The sequence below is a fragment of the Otolemur garnettii genome, unplaced genomic scaffold (assembly GCF_000181295.1).
Source record: "Otolemur garnettii isolate 467f Iridium unplaced genomic scaffold, OtoGar3 scaffold00017, whole genome shotgun sequence".
NCBI classification, from domain to species: Eukaryota; Metazoa; Chordata; class Mammalia; order Primates; family Galagidae; genus Otolemur; species Otolemur garnettii.
In genome coordinates this window covers 17,310,539-17,329,545 of record NW_003852412.1, presented here as the reverse complement: position 1 = coordinate 17,329,545, position 19,007 = coordinate 17,310,539, and the positions used below count along the sequence as shown (strand labels likewise).

Below are 19,007 nucleotides of genomic sequence, written 5' to 3'. Positions count from 1 at the left end.
ATTAACTATGTGCATGGGTAAGAACCCTTTATAATGGTTTGGTTACATCTGCAATTTGTGAAATCATTAGAATGATTTTATGTAAAGAGATGAGTAGATAATTTCAATGCTGTTTTATAACAAAGACTGGCTGGGATTAATAATGTTTATTTTTATGTACTAAAATATGGTGTTCTTTTAAAAATCTTTGTAACTTAGTTTTTAACATTAACAAAATAAGCAATAAAAGAAGTCAAGTGTAAGAAGAAAAGCAAGCAAGGGCAAAGGATGAGGTGGGCTAGAATCAGACATTTCCAGCCAGGATGCCCTTGGCAGGTAAGTTTTTTCCTGGGTCTGGGTTGGAAAGACTGTGCCAGCGTCAGGAAGAGTATTTGAAAGGTGAAAACATCTACAGGTCAGAAGACAAAAAAATTTTAAAGATAATGGCCAAATAATCTTAGAAAGAATGAAAATAAAATGCAAAGGGGAAGTGAGAATTTTTAAAAGGTACTTCACAGGACTGGTGCAAGGGGAAGTCTAACGTTTAAAGGACCCTCTTAGGTCCCGTGTTTGAACCAGAAGCTTTCACCGTCATGACAAATTCAGCTGCAATCACCTTGCAGTGAAACATCACCTCTCAACTATATGCTGAGGGGAACGCTGGCTTCTGGTCACCTAACCTCCTACAGTATTTACCTGCAGGATGCCTTTAAACTGTGAATGGTGAAGAATACACTGACCACAACGGAACACCATTACATACCAAAGAACATGTTCTTTGCCCTCTTATGGGAATCCATTTCCCCATCCCCGACCTCCCTACTTTCTAACTTCTATTATTAGGCCACACAATGTGTTGGCAATACAGGAAACTGTCATTAATGCACAAGCAACACTCACTTCATGAAACTATGGTTAACAAGTTAATAGCAGCCTCTTAGTGATGTGAAATAATGATTTTTAATTAGCAGAATAGTGTGTATCTAACACTTATTGTGTTAGGGGCCCAAAATATTGGTAACGTATATCTCAATATGGACATGCATCAGAGATGGTATAGATGTCACTGTAACAGATGTCACTGTAACATTGATAGATACCTTCATCAATGATAGAGATGTAGATAACAATGGAGATAAGTCATTTTGCAAATTGCAGAAAAGGATTATGGAGATATTAAGAAAAATTCTCTACTGAGAGATTAAAATTTTAATTTTAAAAGGACCAATCAATAAAATCTTTTATATGACACAAATAAATTTAAAATAATTAATACGGTATTCTATTTAGTATATTTACTATAGGAATCATGAATCTATTTCAAATTTATGATGGCTATTGCTGTCATGCATTTGTTTATTATTTTATAAATCTATACATAGCTTATTTAAAACAGATGTTAGGGACTTAATACAATTCAATAAACATAAAATGAACTGTATACATTAGCTGTGGTAAGTTAATCTTTAAAATGTTACTAGGACTATTAGAATTTTGAAATATAATAGCAAGGGGATAATTTCATTTTTTAATGGCCTCTTTGGCTTATCCAATAAATTCTCTAACTTAAAGCTCACCGTGAGAGTAAAACTAGTCCAATTCCTTACTAAGGATGCTCCCCCCGAGAGGAAGGAACAAGCTCCCAGCTGGCTGGTGACAGACCTGAGCCAGAACATAACGTCTCTTGACACCTCATCAAGACATCATTGAGCTTTGGTGTTCTTGCCCTGCCCCTAAATTAAGTTGCAGAAGTCTTCCTTTTAGTTCCCATTCAGAGTCTACTCCAGACCCACCATATTTCTACAATTCTTTAATCACTATCTGAAGTGAAACCTTTTCCTAATTTTATAATCTTTTAAATAAATCCATAAAGTTCTCAGGGGACGGCTTGAAAGTAACTCCTACCTGCTTCCTATTCCTGTTATTTGAACCCAGATAACTGGATTTCTTTTCTTGCCAAGAATAGGGGTTCTAAGAAGATAAAGCATGAGAGTTTTGCAACCGAAAAATCTCTGAATTTACATTTATCATTTGTTCTATGAAATTCCATCTTCCTTCCTGAAGAATTATTTAGATGATTAATTTTGCCACAAATAAAATATTGCTTTTTAATGGAAAAATAAAGTTTTATCATCAGCCTCAATTATGTTTTAAATTATGAAACTCTTTGTGATCTCCTTACAATTAGTTTAAGATAAATTACTTTAAATTCTCTCATATTTATTACTAAATTATAGTTTTTTTCATGATTTTTGGTGTTTCAGGCAGACATGAAATTCATCCCAATCTGTTTAATAGAGATGTTTCTGAAATTTAGAGCATTGCTAAATAATTGGGCTATAACAAAAAGATGCTTTGGAACAAAATAATGTCACAAGGAAATTTCCCAAGGGCAATTTATTGTTCTGAATGGCTATAGGTATAAAAAAATTAAAAGCTTTGATTGGATTTAAATACATATTTATGTAGAATCCAATCTTAACAGCAGGATTAATAAAGAGCTGTGTGATCACATCTTTTGTGTATCAAATCTTGGGTCTTAATGTATTTGGTCACAAGAACTAAGTTCACTAAATTTAAATATTTTAACAAAGAAATTTAGCAGTGCAGAGAATAGTGTTTATAGACTATGTATGTTTCTAAACAGTCTGCTACCTACAGGAACTTGTTTGAAACTGTGGCAATGCAAGTAATAAAAATGAATCCTAACAAAAATTTCACTGTTCCCACCAGATGGTTTGTGGTCTAAATGAACATGGTATGGGACAAAGCTCTAAAGAATGAATGATCAATTACTCCTCATTCTCTCTTAGTAGAGCCTGCAGAGTAAGGATTATGTAGATTCCATCTCCATTTGACCACACACACCCACACCCACACACACACACACACACATATAGACCTTAGTCAAATAAATGTGAGGTTGAGAATATGGGCATTTATCACTCATTCAAGTGACAAATATTGCCATCTAGTTCATTCATTTGCTCATGACAGGGCATGGCTCCATTTTCTACTCATGGGGGAATATCAAAATAAAAAGATAAAGGCTAGATTATCAATGATTAGGGGAGTTTATAACCCACAACAGTGGGTATGTTAAAGCCAAAAGTTCTTCAGGTGCAAAAATAAAGCCAGTAACAATAGACAAGGTGTCCATTGGCCCCTTGGGTGCCTGGGAATAAACAGAGAAAACCCTCAGATAAAAGTACTTCTTTTGACTCCACAAGTTACTATTGTATATTCTTCTATGAACCTGGCAAAAAAAAGCTTGATGAGGAATTTATGTATTTCTCCTAAAATTAGCCCCAAACTGATTACCTCTCAACAGTGATCATGGATTTAAAAGAATAGGTACAGACATGTAGAAATTACCTAATATTGTTGGTTTGTATAATTATTTTTAAAAATACCATAAGGGAGCTACACCATAAGTTGTTTTATTGCGTTTTGTTCTTTGTTGTGTGAGTTCTTTCTTTGTCTTACGTGAAAGTCTAAACCCGAGTGAAGCAATGGTTGCCTACCACTCTGTAACTCCCCTTCCCATTCTGACTGCCCAAACCAACTCCTTTTTTCATATTCTTTTCTACATCCTCGCTCTTCACTGGGGATTATTGTCTTTGCCTCTCTGTGACCTTCACCTTCACTTCCCTAAGATTTCGAGGAAGACAGCTTTGAGGGTATGATCTGATTGGTGGAGTCTAGACTCAGCCATCTGGGTCATTCACTGTGGCATTCATTCATTCATTTATTCATTCACTCATTCAGGCAACACATAAAATGATTACATGCTGGCAGCGTGCCAGGCTCTCTGCCAGAAGACAAAAGGCCCTCATGCAGCTTACAGTCTACTGGGGAAGAAAAATAAAGAATAAGGTATCACAAGAGCCTACCACGTGCTGTAATAGCCGTACCAGCACAGGGGAACATGGAGGACGGGCCTTTAAAGTGACTAGAAAAGGGAATGGGGAGGCCAGGAAGGAAAAGAACAGCTATCCCGGAGTCAGCTCCTCCTTCATTCCTCCCAGGCCCTCACACCACACACCCAGACCCAGCAGTGGGTCTGCATCCTCCACCCCCTTGGGATCCCCCACCCCCACTGCCAGCAGCTGCCCCACTTCCTACACAGGCTACCACAGTAACCTCCTAAGTGATATCCCTGCTGCTACTCTTATGATCAAATCTGTGTAGAACAGCATAAATGGAACTTGAGAAACATTCAACACGTCTTTCGCTTGCTGAAACTGATCAGTGCTTCCCACTGCACTTGAAATAAAATCTAGTGTTTTAGGAAGCCTAACATGCCCTATGCAGATAAGAAATGTAACCTAGTGGTGACGAGCACACACCCCCGGACCTCCTTGGTTCATCCCTAGCTCTGCTGCTTACTGGGCGTGGGACTTTGAGCAAGCTACTTAGCCTCCTGGGGTCTCAGTTTCCTATATTTAATATATGGATAGCAGATGTTTCAGTGAGTTACTGTGAAGCACTTAATACAGGTTCCGGCTCCTAAGGAGTCCTATCCAAGTGTCAAGTGCTGTCATCGCTTGGATGAGCAGCTTTCTAGGTCCATATCTCCTACTCTCCTCTTGGTCACTTCTCTTTAACTACCATGACCTTTTTGCCACCTATATTCACTATGTTTTTTCCTCACTTAGGGTTACATGTTGGTGGGTTGGCTTCTACTCATTCTCTTCTCAATTTAAACGTTAGTTTCTCAGAGATGCTTTACCAACTCCCCCAACCCAGGCCATTCTCTAGAATGTTACTCTGCTCTATGTCCATCAATCTCAGAGTACCTGATTGTCTGTTTACTTGGGTATGACCTGCTTCTTACAGTGAGGGGATTGAATTTAATGAAAACTAGGACAATGTGTGACTCTTTCACTGGTATATCTCCAGACACTCAGAACAATAGTTGACACAAAGAATGTATTCCAAAAATATTATCAAAAATGGGTAAATAAATGAATGAGTGGATGGGAAAATGAACGGATAGATGGATGGGTGGATAAATGAATAGATGGAGTGATCCTTCAACTTTCAGTCTCGAAAAGTGAATCAAAGTAGAATTGTAGAAAATAAGAGACGTGCCAAGTTAAAGGAATCCACACAGAAAACCAGAAAAGATGAAATCTGTGCATGTGTAAATTATTTCAGTGAATCCAAAGCATAATGTGAGCATGAGAAAGGAATGGAATCTGGGTCTGAGAGGTGGATTAGACAGAAGTGGATCAGTGAAACACAGGATAGTATCTTTCTTCACATTCTTTGGTAGCTCCTCAAATATGTCAAATCATGAAACTTGAATTCTAGAAAACTTATTAGATGGATGTAAATTTTAAAGCGAGGAAAAACAGTGCATGTGCAGTTTAAGAGGCAAAGGAAAGTACCCTCAATGAATCCCAAACGATAAAAAAATGTAAAGAAAAGATGTCCCAAAAATAAAAAATAAATAAGCAAAGGAAAGAAAGGGAGGTGGGGGCAAAACCTTGGCTATCGACGTTCTCCTTTTGAATCTTTTTAAACTCTATTTCCTGTATGCTAAAGCATATTTCTTTTTGTATAAGAAAGTCTGAGAAACACTATCAAAGATAATGAAACTTTAAAATGTACCCAATGCTATATATGAACCTTTTTGTGCTGCCGAACGCAATCTGCATCTTTAGCATCCTGTTTTGATTTATTTATTTAAAAACACGCTTTTCAGCCTAAAAATACTTTATTTAATAGTTTCCAACACTGAATGGGTTAAAAAAATCAACTTTTTATCCTAGTGATTCTGTATTGCCATTCCATAATCTGGTCCTTACATTTTTATTTCAATGAGCAGAAAGGAATTCTGGCCGGCCCTACTTACCTGTTTGCAGTGCATGGGTTGCTATTAAGGTTGAGCACATCCATAAGATGCTCTTTATATTTATCAACATCTTGTCCTAGAAATGAAGAAAAACACAAAATAATAAATCACCACCATTGAGGTTTGTGGCAGGCCCTAAATCCCGTGCTATTTGTGCATTGAAGGTAATAAGCAGCTCCTCTTGGATTGTAAACACAGGAGGGAACTTGTAATAGGAGAAGGGGTCTCAACACTAATTACTAGCTTGAATGTCTTCCAATGCAGAAGTTACCAAAATAATTTTAGAACCCAGTTTGGGGACTATGAAAAGGTGATGTGTCTGACAACCACCATGGGAAGCCCATAGGAAGAACCATAGAGACCACAGCCTAAGAGGAAGGGATGCCCTTAAAGTCTATTCAGATACAGAAAGCTGATGCAGATGGAGTCAGAGAAGACTGAGAGCCCTAAAGAGATGTTGAAAGAAAGAAATCCGCATCAACTCTGAGGTGAGAAGGAACCCGTTGGTGGTTCATGCTCATGGCATCAAAACAGGAAGTAAGGACCTCAGCAGGATTTTTAAAGCACAGACCACATTTAGTTGCTAGCTGGCTGAGCAAACAAAACAAACATAAACGTATTATAAGGAGCTGTTAGTTACAAAGGTGACCAGGGTTTGCCATGGAGTTTTAAAGCAGTTCCAATAGTTCTAAAGTCTCAAGAGAAAAGAATGAAATAAAAAAACCTGTACTAAGAGTCAAGAAACCCTGCCCTGGCTGCCATTAACTTATAGCATGACTTTAGGGAAGACATTTAAAGAACTGGCCTCAGAATGGTCCCTTCCAACTCCGGTTTCCATGAAGCTATAATTAGGGGCGGATAAGTACCAGCGTAGAGGACCATCTAGAACCAAAGACCCTACATTCAGAAGAATGGCAGGAGAGTATCTGGTATCCACAGTTGTGCCTTGCCTGTGCCATTCAGAACTATTCTAGAATAGCTATTGTTGGTTGGCTTCCCAGAAGCTGTTTCTCTTTGTCCTTTCTAACAAAACTCGGTTCTATTCTACGGACTTCTGTCCTTCATGTAGCCATATACTTTAGAGGTCAAATTCCAGCCCAAGGGGATAATCTAAAGTCCTAAGTCAATTATAGTGGTCCCATTTCCTTTGCTAAAAATTGGTTTTGGAGTGACATATAATACGATCTTGGTCAATGATATGTGAGGGGATTTCTGCTCCCAGGAGGGACGACAGGGAAGAAGAGATTCATCTTAAGAAAAGAATAGCTGGTCACTCTTCTTTATCAAACATTATCCTGATAGGATGTTTCTCCTGAAACTATTGTAAGGATCTTGCATCTGTACATGTATATGATAGCTTCTGGGAATGAAGCTGAGAAAGAATCAGGAAAGACAAAGCATGAGACCCCAAGCCCTAGAGTGGGCCATGCCTTTAAACTTGTTTTTACTTGAGATAATAAATTTCTTTATTGTTTAAACCCAATAAAATCAGTGATTTTTGTTGCTTACAGCTGAAGATATCCTAATGGACACATATTTGAGTTGAAACCCTAAGCAACTTCCTTATAACCTGCCTTGGACACATTCTTCTTAGTAAAGTATCACAAGAATGAAAAAGCAAGTATCCAATGTACTCAACACTAATATAAAGCCAGCAGAAGATCTAATACATGCCCACACAAGAGAAAAACTCAATTCTATTCAAGTTGGGGGGAGGTGGAGGGAGGGGACAAGGACGGAGGGAGGGCCATGGGTGTGCTCCCACTTCACGGGCACAATGTAAGGGTATATGACACACCTCTTGGGTGTGAACTATTACAACAAGGACTCTTCCTAACAAATGCAAACATTGTAACTTAATTGTTTGAGCCCTCACATCAATCTGAAATTTTTAAAAGAAAGTAAAAAAAGAAGTGGTGGGCGGCGCCTGTGGCTCAGGGAGTAGGGCACCAGCCCCATATACCAGGGGTGGTGGGTTCCAGCCCAGCCCTGGCCAAAAACTGAAAAAAAAGAAGAAGAAGAAGAAAATTACTAAATTCTGTATTATTTAGGAAACCTAAATTGGAAAAAAGTAAATGGTGAAGAATACAAGTCTAATTTGTGCTCACCTTCAATTTCAACTTATGACAACTATTTCTTATTCCTTAATATTATTCTGCATTTGATTTCTTTATTTGCATTTTATTTTCTAAATCTTGAAAGAAGGGTTAGAACCTTTTAAAAACAAAATTACAAAATTCTATAATCCTAAATATTTCCTGAAAAGCATTTTTAGCTCAATATATGAGAAATCACATTCTCCATCTATAGGCCAGTTGATAATTCACAATGAAAAGCATAGAGCTGGTAATCCTAAATTAATCTTGCTAATTTATTATTTATCACATAATTACTCAGATATCCTAATAGACTTTGTTAAGCACTAACTGAGCAATGCCATAATGCTGCTACATTTCTGGATTTCTTATATGATAGCACAGCAAGGAGGAAGTATGTACCTACATCTCAATGCTATTATAGTATTTCCGGGCAAAATAGAAACCTTTCTTTAATTACACTTATAAACAATAATTTGCTACTTTCCTTCAAGAAAAAAATTTTTTCCCTATTTTTGTTTTCTTTTTTTCCAATAAATCTTTATAAGCATTATTTTAAATGTCTGGGTTTTACTATCAAATAGTCCTGAATTCAAGTTTAGCCTTCTCTCCTTTCATTCTGTGATTTGGGATAAATTACTGTATCTGTCTAAGGCCCTAGCTATTTGGTAGTGAAAATTAGTACTTAATTAGTGGAGTAATTGAGAGAAGTGATAAACAATGCATATAAAATGTAGTTCAGTGATACATAGTGTATTCCGTACTCAATATTTATTATCAAAATTACTAATTCAAGCTTTCTACAGATGTTCTAATCCTGGATTCATTTCACTAATAATGAAAATAAAAATAACTGAAGCTCTTGGATTTGAGAATTATAACCTAGGCTATCATTATAGTAACAATGTGCAATAATACACTGTAACTTATTGCTATGTACTTTGAATGATTTATAAGCATGTTCTATCTTCTCTCTAGAATAGTTGACTCTGGAAGACAGCATTAGTATCTTATTCAACTTATTCCCAGTATTTCTATAGTGTCAGGATCAGAGTGGACCCTTGAGAAATGTTCAGAGACCAAAGGCATGACCAGTGCCTCTCTTTCCTATTCAATTCCTTGTGGATATGGGCAGGTGGGGCTAATTTTGAATCAATCTTCTTGAATTCAATTATCATAACCCAATAATATCTGATATTTGTCAGTATTTAGAGGGTCTAATCCCATAAAAATACGAGAGACGTTATAATCCTGACCCAGGAATGGGTCTTCTGCATCCAAATTTCATACCCAAGACAGATTGTCAAAAGCCTAACTCCTGGTGCCATACTTAATCCTTGTGAATATCCTGGGGGTTGGGAGAGCATGGTCCTTCATCTATAAAGGAATAACAACTGCACTCACCATATGCCCTAAGACTAGGCTAGAGAAGGAAGCCAATACATTAAAAATACAAAGAAAAGATCAGACAAGTGTAAATACATTTGAATAAGTTGCATAAATACAGTTGAATGAGTTATTCTGAATTAAAAATCAGTGCTTACACTGAGTCCCAGATCTCTAATTTCTTTTGAAAAATCAGAAGATCTAGCAATGATAAGTCCATAGTCCAAGCAGTTGATCATAAGCTCTAATTATTGAAACCTCTCCTCCTGGGTCTGTGTGCTTGAGGTCGTCACTGCCCCCACTTAGCCTGTGATCCATTTCTAGTCTGTGTCTGGCCCCTTTAGACACCTGAGTTTCCAACCTTTGAATTAATAGATGATCATTCGTCTCTTTAGTAAATATCTAAGAGTGCATTGACTGAGCTTAGCTGCCTTAGAACTACATTCCAGGCTCGGCGCCTGGGGCTCAAGTGGCTAAGGCGCCAGCCACATACACCTAAGGTGGCAGGTTTGAATCCAGCCTGGGCCAGCCAAACAACAATGACAGCTGCAATCAAAAAAATAGCCGGGCGTTGTGGCGGGTGCCTGTGGTCCCAGCTACTTGGGAGACAGAGGCAGGAGACTCGCTTGAGCCCAGGAGTTGGAGATTGCTGTGAGTGATGCCATGGCACTCTACCCAGGGGGACAGTTTGAGGCTCCATCTCAAAAAAAAAAAAAAAAAAAAGAACCACATTCCCAAAGCCTCTTCCTCAGAGTCCATGGCATTCATTGTGCTTCTCCAATTCTCCTAAAGCTATGTCCATATCCTTGGTCATAAAGGACACTATTTGCCTTCTGTGCTTGATCTTATTAAGTGGGAAATGTTCTAACATCTCTTTCTTTGTTTTTAGTACCATTCCAACCCCCATTCCCATTCTTATGCTGTTCTGTAAGCACAGTCTGTTAGTGATAACAAATCTGTCTGCCCAGAAAGACTGGAGAGATATGAGAGCCAGCACCTAGATTTAGCCTCCTACTACACTTACTGCAGTCAGTGAGAAGTGGAGAAAGTCATTGATCAATCAAGGTACAGCTGACTGAGACTGTTTGATTGCCTGGGAGACACAAGAGGCAAGGTCAACAGAACTCCTATTCATGAGAAATGTCTGCAGAGAGCACAAGAGCCACGCAGGGATGGGCAGCCTCAGAGAGGGTGCCAATGTTCTATTAAATAGATATTTAGTATTCTCTCTCGATCTTGGGGAAGCCCAGCTCAGTGAGGGGTGACTCAAGGACACAGACACAGTGGTTTTGTCTACCATTCTGCTAATTAGTTACCCTGGACAATGAATTGTCTAGGATACCTCAGCCACAAAGTGCATGGAATGAGCATCTCCTATCACATTGCTCCATGGCTCTTTCTCACAGGAAGAGCTGCCGTAATGCAGAGAGAAATCATGTGGTTTAGACATGATGTCTCATAAATTCACTGCACAAGAGCAATGGCATCATGTGACTTTATCACTAACCCCCACCTGGATTCCTGAACCTGGATTTGACTAAGCTTTTTCACATTGTTGCCCCTAAGCACTCTCTGTTCTCTTCCTGGTGAACCTTCATTACTCCCCCTAAGAGGTACTGGACTCTTATTTCCTTTCCTACGTTCTGTTTTCATCGTAGCACATGGCACCACTTTACATATATATTTGCTAATTTCCTTTTTCTACCCACCATAACAGAAGCTCCAGTGGAGCGATCTCTGATGTTTTATTCATTCCTGTACCATAATGCCTAGGTAAATATTTATTAAAAGAATGACTATATACCCATTTTACATAATTAGATACAGTTTCATACATTACTTTCTTCATGTGAAATACAACATATTTTGGAGAATGTTTCATATCAACAAGTATGATATTTCTGTTATTTTTAACAACTGCATAGCTTTTTCATAAGATGACTGTAGCAACTTTTATTCATCCACTTCCCTATGAGGAGCCTTATCAGCGTTTCTAAATTTTTGATACTAGAAATAGTGCTGCAGAAGACACCCTCAGAGAGCATGGACTGGCTTTAGCTGCCTTAGAACTATACCGCCATTGCCTCTTCCTCAGAGTCCCCGGCATCCCTTCCATTTCTCCAGTTCCCTTAGGCCTACACCCATATCCTTGGTCATTAACGTACACTATTTGCCTTCTATGCTCCATCTTAGTGAGTGGGAAATGGATGCCATTCGTATCAATATCTTTCTGATGATATCTACAAGTGAAATTGCCAGGCCAAAGTACGTATGGATTCTTTAAAAGGTTTTGACAGTGAATCAAAAAAAGGTGATTGCTAAATTATTTTCTAAAGAAGAAGACCCTGTTTGCAGCACCACCATGGTTTCTGGGAGATGTGATTTCTCTATAATGTGGCCAACACAAATGCTCATCAGACTTTTTTTATCATTACTGCTCTGACTGATAAAAACAAAAGTGTAGCGTATCATTGGTGTTTTAATGACTATCTCTTTAATTATGAATGAAGCTGAGAGACTTTTCCTGAAATTAAAAAAATTATGTCTCTTTCTGACACTCCCCATATATAACTTTCACCCATTTTTGGATAGATGTGGCCTTTCCTATAGTGATTTATAAAAGTTCGTGTTTTATCAAGAATTATTAGCTCTTTATCCCTCATATGTTGCAGATGCTTTCCAAACGTGTCATTTATTTTTGTGCAATTCAATTTTTATTTAGTCGGACTTATCAATATTTTCTAGGGTGGCTTCTGGGTTTTATGTTTTGCTTAGAATAGGTCTCTCTACTTATAGTTCACTTTTTAAAAATCCCACAATTTGGCCAGGTGCAGTGGCTCATGCCTGCAATCCTAGCACTCTGGGAGGCCAAGGTGGGTGGATTGCCTAAACTCAAGAGTTCAAGATCAGCCTGAGCAAAAGACTCCGTCTCTAAACAAAAAATATCTGGGGGTTGTGGTGGGCACCTGTAATCCCAGCTACTTGGGAGGCTGACGCAAGAGAATGACTTAAGCTCGAAAATTTAAGATAGTTGTGAGCTGTGACGCCACTGCACTCTACAGAGGGTAACAAAGTGAGAGTCTGCCTCATAATAATAATAATCCCATGATTTCTTCTCATAATCTTTTAGAAGATGTCATTCCCTACATTTCACATTTGATTCATCTTAAATTTCTTTCAAGATGAAAAATTAAGTAGAGATTGATTCTTAATCTGAGTAGGCCCATCAATTTTTTTCCCACTGAATGCCACATTTGTTTGAGCCAATTTATGGAATCTGTCTTCTGATCCATGAAACTAGACAATTTTTAAAACAATATGTCCCTCTCCAACTCATTTCATAAACTTAGGAGAAAATAAATGGTTTGGATAATTATTATTAAGATTATAGAACTAAGTTAATATGAATCCCGTAGACATATTAACATCCTTTTTTGGTACAGTTTAATACTTTTTGAAGGGTTTTCATAACTATTCACTCTTTACATCTTCATAACTGTGGATTCATTTAATAGACGGTAACATTGAAGGTCCAGAAGTTGTTCTCAACTTAGTTTTCTCAGCTGATGAGTCAAACTCAAACTTTCTGATTCCAAGTCTGGTGCTTGTTTCACTATACCTCAGGTATAAGGAATTTAATGACAAAAAGATAATTTATGACATGTGTTTATTTTAAAATACATAATCTTATTTTATAGACGTAAGATTAAGAATCAAACTTCTTAAAAGAATATGGTAGGATGTATATAGATGCAGAAATAAGTACCAATTTAAATGTAGATCAACATATGTACCCTTTTAGAGATGATAAATGTATCCAGAGAAATTTCAACAAGGAAATATAACTAATAATATTAAATTAGACAAAGATTATTTCTACTAACCAGTGAAATACACCAGCTCCTACACATTCAGTGATAAAAACTTAGCAGGGTCTAAAAACCCTGACCACACACACAAAGATAGAAGCTATATATGTACAATATGCACATATGCACACACATTATATGTATCCACATATATACATATGGTCCTAAGTGTAGGTTACAAGAGGAAACTGGCAAAAATTCACTAATTGAAATGGAACGTGGCCCAGACATTTATCTCTACTGTCCTTTGTTCTGATTCCAAATCACAGAGAGTACATGCTTTGTGTTTTCTGGTAAAGTACAGACCTATGCAACAATCAGCCTATTTTCTGAGACCAGAGCGAGTAACCTCTAAAATGTTTGTCAGTTCTAACTGGTGTCTATAGGTGGGTGGTGAAAAAATAGCCTACTATAGTCACTCATTCTTTCCCTCAAAAGAACCATGTGTCTTAAGAAGTTCTGCTCCATCACAGGCAATAACCTATCTTAAATACAGTGTCTAGAGATATTTGCCCAGGAATAAAATCAACGAAAATGTTTAAATCCCTCCAGGAAAGGAGAGCTTAGTTATATGACTTTGGGAGACAGAGTTAGTTGATCTTTACACTTTCAAAAGCTCTGTAACTCAACTACATGACCAATCATTAACCACAAAGTATTTAGGCATAATAACATACGGAAAAAGAGAACAATGAATGTAACTTTAAAGTAATCATATTCAGCTTTGACTCCACTTTTTAGATCCTCTCCAAACAGAATTTACACGTTTATAGATACGGATATTTTTGAACATCAGAGCTAGCTCTCTCCAGTTTGCAGAGAAAAAAAAGGAACCTTCATCCATAAACATACATAAATCTAAGAGGATTCTTTTCAAACAATTTTTAAAAGCAGGAAATACAATTTTAAAAGAACTTTAATTTTTTTTTTTTAATCTACCAGGAAAAACAAAACTCTGAACGCTTACATAAACCCTAGGGGATTGTCATGAATCTCATCCTCTTCCCACCACCCACAAGAAGATTAAGGACTGTGGGCTTCCTGCTGGAGGAAGTAATTGCTCAATCACTTTGGAATCCATTGGAACTCTTTGCAGTATTAATGGGGACAGGCATATGCAATTACAAAATATTCCTTTCTTTACTTAGAGCTCAGAACTAGAAGTCACGTTCTCTGATACCCTCTTCTTACATTTTCAAGGAACCTATTCCCCAAGGTGAGAACCACTTTTATCTCAAAATTAATTGTTGCTTCCATTGGTATCTTCCTATTTTTATGTTACACTCGCAACATCCTATTTTAGAACATCATATTCATATATGAATATTTTCACAATGGGTTTGGCACAAATGCCGCGAAGTACTTAAAAGAATTTATGTCGCAGCTTTTAGAAGAAAACAAAAAGAAAAGCAGATCAACTAAATGCAGAATCTGAGGTGACAGAAGAGATCATCAAAACCCAGTTTTTGTGAGATAAAGCAGAGTATAAGAATTCAAAATGCAGTTGTAAGTAGCTGCATCGAGTCATTTCCACGTTCCCCTTTTCTCTACTTCAGTCATTTCATAAATATGTGCTGAGCTCCCACTGTGGGCTGGACCCCAGCGACGTCCCCCTACTGACGCACGAGGACCTCAGAGTTACACCCTTAACGTTTGCACTCTTGGAATTCTATTAGTCCTGGCGAAGGGCAATCCTTTGCCATTCTAGACGAGCTCTTTATGACAGTCTGGAACGCGATTAATCTTTTAATTAACTAAAAATGGTCTTTAAACCGACCTGAATGTATTTTTAAAGTCAATATATGGAACACAGTATAAACTCGTCTCATTTTCCTGCCAAAAAATAGAGTACGCTTAGAGTAAAAATTTATCTCCCCCCTGCCTCGAGGCAAAAACTCTACACCCCTCCTACCACTCCCCCAAAGCAAGGAAGAATCAAATAGCCTTTTAATAAGCCTGTTTAGCGCCGTCTGGATGTAAGTCGGATCTGCTCCAGCTGCAGCCAACCCCCGGCGCCCTCCGCTAAGCCTGGCCCCGCCTCCTCGCCCCGCCCCGCCCCCCGCGCGGGCGGGTGGGGACCCAGCTGCGCCCGCTGCCGGGGAGGCTGTGGAGCTGTCTCTGAGCCTGGAAGTCACACCCGTCTGGGGCTGGGAACTGCAGCTCCAACCCACGTGGCGGCCGGTGAACCCCGGCGCTGCGGACAGCGCCCAGCTCGGCTGGTCCCCGAGCTCCGGCCGAGAGAGTGGGGGTGGCCCCATCCCTCCCGGAAAGTCCAATCGCGTTTGTTATCGCTTGTGGGAGTGAAAGGAGTATCTTAAAACAAGTGGCAAAATTCAGATCAAAAGCCCGGAACGAACCCTTCCCGTCCAGCCCCATCTCCGTCTCTTCTTTCCCTTCCTTCCACCGTCCTCTTTACTTCCACTTCCCTTTCTTTCTTTTTCCTCTCAGCGCCCGCCTCCTTCCCACTTTCCACTTTCGACGTGAGTCCTGAAGTTGAGGGAATCTAAGACTTGAATTTGAAGCCCTTCTTCTGCAAGGTCCTGGGTGGGGAAAGCAAGACTTTTTCAGGCTGTCTTTCTAAAAACACCCACGGTTGCGGGTCCAGACCTCCAAAACCTGGATCTGCCCCTAGCCTGTGCGTTCGTCCACCGAGCTAGACCCCACCCAGGACACGGAGTGCCTTCCAGCAAACTCGCAAGGAGGCGCCTCTGCACTTTGCACAGACTTGGTTCCTTTTCTCCCAGGTCCTCCACACCCTTAGATCTCCAACGCAGATTCTGAGGCGGAGAACTAAGACCGAACCGGAAAGCGAGAGCCTGCAATCCTTGAACCGAAGGTTGTGAAAGCGGCTCGTTTTCCTCCACCTGTGCTGAATCTCGCCATTAGGGGGCGCCCCCCTCCGCCGCAAAACTCTGTATTCCTAGACATCTAGGTTCTGCTAGTCCGAGCCCCAAACTGGGGGGCAGACCCGAAGGAGCGCACCGCCTCCCTCGCTCCTCCCTCCCCGCCAGCCTCCCCGGACAGGGTAGGCAGGGATTTCACACTAGCCATTCATTTGTCGGCCGTGGGGGAGGGGACGCAAGAGTGAGGGAGACGGAGGAGAGGCTGGGAGTGGAGAAGGGAAGCAGAGAAGATGGAGAGAGGGAGCCACAAAGATGAGAAACAGGACACACACTCTCTTTCTGCCGCGAGGTGTGCGCACGGCGGGACAGCTCTGTTGGCGCCGCGCTGATTGTTCCTCTTTCTAGCCGCATCTCCCGGGGACGTGTGGGACTGACTGGGGGTGCGGCTGAATCTGAAAGCAAATGGTTTAGGTTATGACACTCTTCTACCCTTACTCTCCGCTGCCTAACGCCCTGACCGCTCCACGCCGGGTGACACAGAGAGGGAGGCAAGACAACCTGGGTGCCCTCGGTCCGCACCAACCAGGGATGTGGCTCTACCGCGCCCACGCCTCTGTAGGGCGGTGGGAAGCCCGGGCCGAGGGCGTCCCCCGGGGCTCCCGGCACACGCTCTCTGCGCCGCTTGACCCGTCAGTGAAGTTGCTCAACTAGAGCTGAGAACCGGGAGGGGGTGGGGATATGAAATGAAAAGGAGGACCGCAGCAGTCAGGGGAGAGGGCTGGACCTGGATGCAGGCCCCCGATTCGGGTCCCTGTGCCACCTTTGTCTGCAGTGCGCTCTGAGTGCTGCTTTGCTTGTTGAGACAAGAGCTGCAGCCCCCATTTCGCTCTCCAGGGTGAGAAAAAAATTCTTGCACATCCCGGCTGGTTGAGGGCAGGCTTTTCCCGCCCAGCCTCCTCCCAGACCTCCGCCGGGCTCCGGCAACCCCACCCCCATCCCTGCTCCTTCCCTGATGGCCCCAGCGCACCGCGCGCAGGACAAAAGAACCCAGGGGCACAGGGAGAGTGCCGTGACAGTCCCCAAGTCATCAGAGAAACACTGCCCGGGGACTCTACACGTCCCTGCCCGTACCTCCCTTCCCAGACTGTGGTCTAAAGGGGTCTGGTGTGTGCAGGTCCCAGGCTGCTGGGGGCCGGGTCTCACTGTCAGGAGCTGCCCAGAAGCGGCTTTCCAAGAACACCAGGCACTGACCACACACCAGGGACCGGGAAACCAGGTGGCCAGCACCCAGGCGGCTTCAGGAACTTGTTTGTGAACAAGTTTTAGTAGTCCCCATTCAAACTTTTGCCTCGAGCAGGTTAACAAGAACAACAAAAAATATCAAGGTGCTAGAGGAGCCTTCTTCCTCTCCAGCTGAAGACCCCACGACTTTTCTAAGATTTCTCCACAATTCCTTTCCCTCCCTTCCCTCGGTTCCGTTAGTCCTTCTACCCCCACCCCACCCCGAGTTTCTTTTGTCTGGATCTTTTTCAGCACTAAGATCCCTCTGTATTCCTCTCCCCAAAAGCCCTTTTGAAAGTTACCTGCGTTTTTAAAGTGCATACATTTTCTTAACTTCGCCTTACAGCTAGTTCTATTTGCCTTAATTAAAGCCTTCTACCAATTGCGATGTACTTCTTTTTTCTTAGCTCGCTTTTTTTTTTTTTTTTTTAATTTTTTTTTTTTTTTTTTTTTTAAGGGGGGAACAAAAGAAACGTGATTACCTTGGAAGGCGGCTTATTGCAGTTTGGGGAAAATAATTCACCGCAGCGCTGCGCGAATGGGCTCGGCGTTGCCCAGGCGGGTCACATAGGGAGCGTGGTGGCCTGGGGAAGGGTGCAGAGGGTGCGGGACCGTGCCGGAGGATGCGGGGCTGGCCGCAGATCCCGGTCCCAGCTCCGTCCACAACACCTAATGTTCGCGGCTGCTGCACCCGCGCGCCTGGAGCTCTCCCCCAGAAAGGCTCGGGGCAGCTCGCCTGCAAGTTCAAATGCGGGTTGTGACACCCATCATCATTATATCACTGTACCGTCAGCGCCGAGGAGGAGACTCAGCGATGAGAAGGAGGAGGGAGAGGAGGAGGGTTCATTCACAGGCTCCAGAAGCGCTCCGCAGCTTCAGCCACTCCTCAACAGCCCGGGCTTGGAAAGCAGGCGGAGGGGCGGAAGGCTGCTCCCCGCGCCTGCGGTAGGGACCGCCTGCCTCCTCCCCAGGCACTCCCACCTCTCGGCGTTTCTTCCTGACAAGAAGTACCAATCGGCTTGGGGACAGCAGCGCTCCCCATTCAACGACTCACTCAGTAACATCGAGCTGTGCTCGCGGAAACCACTGCCCTCTCTCTCCCTCCCCACCCCCACCTCCCCGCCCCCCGTGCAGCCAGTTCGGGTTGGGGAAAGGGAGCCCCCAGGCTCCTGCGGGGCAGGCCAGCGATAGGCAATTGTGTATGGTCAGTCCTTCTGGGGAGCACGGAAAACTCCGTAAAATCCGCAAAGAACTTGGTTCCGGCGTATTCCTACGCCCGCAGAGCTCGCTTGTCCCATCTGAGGCTCAAAGCTCCTGCCAACCTGAAAGAGAAACTGAGAAAACGAGATCCTGTGGAGACCTAGGGAGAAAGTGTAAGACTTCCCAGCTGCTTCCCGGGGGACTGCCCGGCGGGGAGCCCGGCGTCACCCCTCACTGCACAAAGACCTAGTAATAAAGAGCTGGACAGGAAATGCCCCCAAGCAAATCCCTTGTTGGATTCAAAGACAACCCTGTCCCTCTGCTACAAATCTCTCTCCACATATGTCTTCATTCTTCATTTTCCTCTTTGGAAGTGTCCCTCCCAGTAGGATATTTAATAATTTGTCTGTGTCATAGCGACTCATTGAATGCGTCAATCCCTTCCATGTTCTCAGGAAACAGACGGCAATCTCCCGTGCGTCTGTGCCATTTT

General features: G+C 41.7%; 1 protein-coding gene across 2 annotated transcripts in view; it reads right to left on the bottom strand.

Annotated features, from left to right (window-relative positions):
* The window catches only part of VCAN (versican), a 112,390-nt gene extending 94,254 nt beyond the window's left edge, over window positions 1-18,136 (bottom strand). For both annotated transcript variants that reach the window (XM_003785960.3, XM_023510877.1), the window contains exons 1-2: window positions 17,797-18,136; window positions 5,840-5,915 (exon numbers count right to left, since the gene is read on the bottom strand). In XM_003785960.3, coding sequence (XP_003786008.1) covers window positions 5,840-5,909 — 70 coding nt within the window. In that variant the 5' untranslated portion in view covers window positions 5,910-5,915; window positions 17,797-18,136. The remainder of the gene's footprint in view (window positions 1-5,839; window positions 5,916-17,796) is intronic.
* Window positions 18,137-19,007: the final 871 nt, after the last annotated feature.